At 56.2% G+C, this 6,000-nt stretch overlaps 1 protein-coding gene across 6 annotated transcripts in view; it reads right to left on the bottom strand.

The window, feature by feature from the left end:
* Positions 1-3,304: 3,304 nt before the first annotated feature.
* The window catches only part of BRAT1 (BRCA1 associated ATM activator 1), a 15,924-nt gene continuing 13,228 nt past the window's right edge, over positions 3,305-6,000 (bottom strand). For all 6 annotated transcript variants that reach the window (XM_060173207.1, XM_060173204.1, XM_060173205.1 and 3 more), the window contains 4 exons: positions 5,783-5,885; positions 5,609-5,707; positions 5,335-5,492; positions 3,305-5,262 (listed from right to left, as the gene is read on the bottom strand). In XM_060173207.1, the coding sequence (XP_060029190.1) occupies positions 4,567-5,262; positions 5,335-5,492; positions 5,609-5,707; positions 5,783-5,885 (1,056 nt within the window). In that variant the 3' untranslated portion in view covers positions 3,305-4,566. The remainder of the gene's footprint in view (positions 5,263-5,334; positions 5,493-5,608; positions 5,708-5,782; positions 5,886-6,000) is intronic.

Here is a 6,000-nt window from a genome sequence, read left to right as displayed (position 1 = left end):
AGGCTATAAAATTAGCATTCAAAAGTCAGTGGCATTCCTCTATGCAAACACTAAGTTAGAAGAAATTGAAACCCAGAAATCAATTCCTTTTACTACAGCAACAAAAACAATAAAATATCTAGGAGTAAACCTAACCAAAGAAGTGAAAGACTTGTATACTGAAAATTATGAGTCACTACTCAAAGAAATTGAAAAAGACACAAAGAAGTGGAAAGATATTCCATGTTCATGGGTTGGAAGAATTAACATCATCAAAATGAATATATTACCCAGAGCCATCTACAAATTTAATGCTATCCCCATCAAGATCCCAAGTACATTTTTTAGGAGAATAGAACAAATGCTACAAATGTTTATCTGGAACCAGAAAAGACCTAGAATTGCCAAAACAATCTTGAGAAAAAAAGAACAGAATACTACTCAGCTGTGAAAAATGGTGACTTCGTGGTCCAGGAGGTGGCACAGTGGCTAAGGGCACTGGACTCTCAAGCATGAGGTCCTGAGTTCAATACCTGGCAGCACATGTACCAGAGTGATGTCTGGTTCTTTCCCTCTTTCCTCCTATCTTTCTCATTAATAAATAAAATCTTAAAAAAAAAAAAAAAAGAAAAATGGTGACTTCACTGTTTTCAGCCGATCTTGGATGGACCTTGAAAAAATCATGTTGAGTGAAATAAGTCAGAAACAGAAGGATGAATATGGGATGATCTCACTCTCAGGCCGAAGTTGAAAAACAAGATCAGAAAAGAAAACACAAGTAGAACCTGAACTGGAATTGGCGTATTGCACCAAAGTAAGACTCTGGGGTGGGTGGGTGGGAAGAATATAGGTCCATGAAGGATGATAAATGACATAGTGGGGGTTGTATTGTTATATGGGAAACTGGGGAATGTTATGCATGTACAAACTATTGTATTTACTGTTGAATGTAAGACATTAAAAAAAATGGAGAGAGGGGGATAGACAACTGTAGACCTGCTTCACTGCCTGTGAAGCAACTCCCCTGGAGGTGGGGAACCGGGGGCTCGAACCGGGATCCTTACTTGGTTCTTGCACTTAGTGCCACCTGCGCTTAACCCACTGCACCACCACCTGACTTCCGTCTTTAACACTTTTTTTTTAATATTGATTTATTAATTCTCCCTTTTTGTTGCCCTTGTTGTGTCTTTAACACTTTTAAAGGTCTTCACTTGAAACTGATGACAGAGCAGAGAGCAGGCCACCAGCACATGTGACCCTGTGGGCAGACGCAGGGCCTCACGCCCATGGGCCAGGGCAGGAAGCATCACAGTCCCCAGCCACCAGCATGAGCCAGGACGTCTGTGTGAAGACGCTGGGGGGAGGACACTCAGACCCCACTCCCAGGTCAGCTCAGGCCAGCCCCTCACCCAAGGCCCAGTGGGTATCTGGGGAGCGGCACCCATTCAGGCAGCCCCTCACCTCCACACACCTCTCCCTCCAGGAGCCTCCCAGGGCACAGGCTCCCCCAGGGGCGGTGGGGCCTTTCATCAGACCCCTGGAACCTTGGGTACAGGCCGGGCCTGGTGGGCTCTCTGCCCCCACCCTCAGGAGTCCTTGTCATAGGCCTGCTCTAGAAGTGACACTGAAGACACAGGTGATGCTGGGGACCTCAGACTTGAAAGGCAACAGGGGCCGGGTGGTGGCGCACCTGGTAAAGCATACATTACCTACCCCTCCTAAGGGCCCCTGCTCCTCACCCACAGGGGAGTCGCTTAACGAGGCATAAAAAGCAGAGCAGTGGGACAGCAGTGGTCTCTACCTCCCAATCTCTCTCTGCTCAACTTCTGTCCCAACAAATAACTTTTTTTTTTCCTCCAGGGTTACTGCTGGGGTCGGTGCCTGCATTACAAATCCACTGCTTCTGGATGCTATTTTTTTCCTTTTTGTTGCCCTTGTTTTTATTGTTGTTGCTGGATAGGACAGAGAGTAATCGAGAGAGGTGGGAAGACAGGGGGAGATAAAGACACCTGCTTCAACGCCTGTGAAGCAACCCCCCTGCAGGTGGGGAGCTGGGGGCTTGAATCAGCATCCTTAGGCTGGCCCTTGTGCTTTGTGCCACATGCGCTTAACCCGCTGCACTACCGCCTGGTCCCCTTTTTCTTTTTTTTAACTTACTTACTTTAATGAGAAAGATACAAAGAGAGAGACCAGAGCACTGCTCAGCTCTGGCATATGGTGGTTCTGGGGACTGAACCTGGGACTTCAGAGCCTCAGGCATTAGAATCTTTCTCTTTTTTAAAAATATTTATTTATTCCTTTTTGTTGCCCTTGTTGTTTTATTGTAGTTATTATTGATGTTGTTGTTGGATCGACAAAGAGAAATGGAGAGAGGAGGGGAAGACAGAGGGGGAAAGACAGACACCTGCAGACGCTTCACCGCTGTGAAGCAACTCCTCTGCAGGTGGGGAGCCGAGGGCTTGAACCGGGATCCTTACACCAGTCCTTGTACTTTGCACCACCTGCACTTAACCCGCTGCACTACTGCCCAACTCCCAGCTTTTTCTTTTTTTAAACCAGAGCACTGCTCAGCTTTGACTTAGTGTGGGGAAACTGAACCTGTGGCCTAGGAGCCTCTGGTGTGAGCGTCTGCCTCACCACCAGTCTCCCCTGCCCCCATCAAATAAAATGAAAGCCACTAGCTCAGGCTGTGGCCAGTGTTCTGCACTGACCCATCCATCCCTGGCCACCACCCCCCTTTCTGCTCCCAAGGCTGAGAAGCCAAGAAGTTGACAGTCGAAGGAGCTTCCTTGACACTGAGGGCTGGTCCCAGAGCTATTGCAACGGCTCTGCCCTTGGTTCCCTGGGACGTCTGTCCAGGCTGGGGCAGTGAGAGGCTGGCTCAGGGTGGGCGCCTGCTGCCATCTCCTGGTCTGGAGACCAGACCGTCAACTCTCCCTACATCTGGCTAAGCCACATGGGGGACTGTGCCGAGCCCACTAGTATGCCTGGGCTGAGGGCGGCCCTCGTTTCTGTGGTGCCGTGTGCCTGGCCACAGGAGCCTGGACTTGGCTGAGCTCCTGGTTTTGCTGTATCTCCTTGGTTCCCACATTCAAGCCTTGCTGTTCATTCCCATTTACTCTGAATCTATTTCCTGTCCAGCTCCCTCAGGAGGAAGTCAGCTGAGATGTAGCAGTTTCTCCTGCTGCTGCATCACTGGGCCCTGGGGCCCTGCTCATCAACACCACTGTTGCCACTCAGTGGGGATGGATCCTGGGGGGTGGGCTAAGTTGGGCCCAAGGCACTTCTACGTTTTTGCCCACAGGGTTACCGCTGAATCCACTGCTGGAGGCCACTTTTCCCATTTTACTGGACAGAGACAGAGATTAGGAGAGGGAAGAAAGGGAGAGAGACACCAAAGCAGGTCTCTGCTTCACTGCTTGTGAAGCTTCCCCCTGCAAATGGGGAGGAGGGGCTCAAACCTGGATCCTTGTGCTTAGTCCTCTCCATGTCTCTCCTAAGGTTTGTTTCTCCACCAGTGTTATTACAATTCCCCCACTCCTGGCGGACTGTTTTTTATTTGTAAGACAGAGACACAGATGAAAGAGAGACTAAAGAAACATCTCAACATTACTCCACTGTTTGTGAAGCCTCCCCTCCTGCAGATGTTCCCATGTGATAGCTGGGGCTCGAACCCAGGTCCCCATACATGGTAGTGTCCCACTAGGCAGTCACCGGCCAGGCCCTTAGGTCTCTCCACTAAGCACTCCAGGTGCTGAGGGCCTGGGGTGGCCAACTCTGAGGCATAGGGGAAGCTCCCATCCACCGAGCAGCAGCAGGCTCCTGGGGGCAGGGCTGGAGCCGTCTGTCTGCTCCCAGGGACCTGCCATTCCTACTCCTGCCTAGGCCGTTAACCTGGGTGTTGTGCCCTAGACGCCCAGGGGTTGTGCCGCCCACTGCGAAGCCGGGCCATCAAGGGACCCTAACCCTATGCCCAGGGCAGAGGGCTGCCCCGGAGGGTCTCTCCACAGACCCCCCCCCCCCCAGACCAGGGCTGCCTCTAGTGCTCTGAGACAAGACACCAGCTCAGCAGCACGGCCAACTGCGAATGATTCCGAGGAGAAAACAAGCCACTCGGGGAGCGAGTGTGTCAGCTGTGGCAGCAGTTCTGACCCAGTGTGCGGCGTTCAGCCTGGACGGCCACTGAATCCAGCACTCAGAGGACGCGAACGCACCCGGCAAGGTGGCCTGTCAGCTCCTCAGATGTGGGCAGGGGCAAAACCCTGGGGAGCTGACCCCCGTCCAGAGGAGACTTGGTGACGGCTGGGGCGACAGCCCGAAGCCGAGCAGATGCAGCATCAAGCCTGCTTCCCGGGTCCCGGTGCTGTCACCCGCATACCCAGACCTGCCCCCACCCACCCAGCTCCCTGCTGACCCAGCTCCTCCAGAGCCTGAATTCTTGACCTAAACCTCGAGATAGGGGTTCTGGCTCTGGGGAGGGAGTGGGCAGCACTAACTCAGGTCTAGTCACCTGGCTCCAGCACCATCGGCCGTGGAAACACGAGTTGGCATGCGGGTCCCTGCCCCCGGTGGGGGCAGCCCCTGGGCTTAGTAGCAGTCAACTTGGTTGTGCCCCTGAGCACCCGCAGCGGCCAGCATGTCCTGCAGCAGAGACAGGGGGCTCTTCTCCGCGTGGTCACTGCCGTCGGCCAGCGTGCCCCGAAGGTCGTCCAGGTCCAGGGCCTGCAGCACGGCCAGCACAGCCTGGGGCACTAGCTCCCCCAGGGGCCGGCCTGCCTCGCCAGTCCGCCAACAGTGCAGAGCCGCCTCCACAGTGGCGGGGTCAGGGGTATCCCCCGCCTGTGGTGGGGTGGCGCAGGTGGTGGTCTGAGCCCTCAGAAGCAGCAGCAGCTCACAGGCTGCGCGGGCCACGGGCCGGTCATAGTCAAACAGGGCCGGGAAGACGAACTCGAAGAGCCGAGTGCGGCAGGCGGGGTGCAGGGCCTGGGTGTCCGCAGGCGGGGTGTCTAGCAGCGGGGTGGGCACATAGGGGCAGGGGACACCTATCCGGCCCAGTGTCTGCACCAGGAACTCCCGTGCCAGCTCCAGGCCCCGTGCCCGCACCTCCCAGTCCGGGTCCCGTCCGGCGGCCTGGAAGGCACGAGCCAGCAGGGGCTCAGGATGGGCGGCCAGGGGGCCATGGGTGTCCCGCAGCCAGGCGGTGAGCACCTGCAGGATGGCCCTGCGTGGAAAGGCGTCGGGGTCCGTGTCCAGCATGTCCAGCAGCCCCTCCAGCGGGCTCCCCTGTGGAGGGGGCATAGGCGGGCTCAGTTGACCCAGCGCGACCCCATCCACCTTAGCCCCTGAGCACCCTACCTGTTGGTCCCCAGGGTGGGCCCACAGCCCCCCGCTGGACAGCTGGCCCACGGCGATCACGGCACTGGCGCGGACATAGCTCTCGGGGTCCCGCAGTAGCTGCCTGGCCAGTGGGGGCACCTCAGAGGCCTGGAGCATCTGCCTGAAATCAGCCTGGCCTGGGGCGGGGGTGAGTACAGGGAGATGCTGGGAAGAGGCACCCACTCTCTGTGCCCCTCCCTGACACCCTAGGCGTCCCTCTCCAGAGCCAGGGCTATGCTTGGGGCCCACTCACCGGCCCAGAGGCTGGCAGCCTGCGTCAGGAACTCCAGGCCCGAGTCACGCACCTCCCAGCTGGGGCTGCATAGCCGCTTCCGCAGCACCTGGAGCAGCTCTGAGGGGTGGGCGGTTTAGAGGCTGCACCCCCCCAACACCCTCCAGACCCCCAAACCCCCCCAGCAGTGGGCACCTGGGAGGAAGAGCTGGGCGGGGACCTGCAGGCCACAGGGGTGGGGTTTCTTGTCTGCGTGTGGAAGCCAGGTGAGTGAGGCCTGGAAGGCCTTCTTCAGGACCTGGGAAGCAGAAGGGTTGCAGGCTGAGGCAGGGGCACAGGGATCACCACCCAGGGAAGCAGCTGGACACAGACTCTGATGAGGAAGGGATTCCCGCAGTACAGGGTTGGCTGCA

Source organism: Erinaceus europaeus, chromosome 15 (genome assembly GCF_950295315.1).
Source record: "Erinaceus europaeus chromosome 15, mEriEur2.1, whole genome shotgun sequence".
In the NCBI taxonomy this organism is placed as follows: Eukaryota; Metazoa; Chordata; class Mammalia; order Eulipotyphla; family Erinaceidae; genus Erinaceus; species Erinaceus europaeus.
The sequence above is the reverse complement of the archived record's forward strand: the minus strand, read 5'-3'. Positions and strand labels throughout refer to the sequence as shown.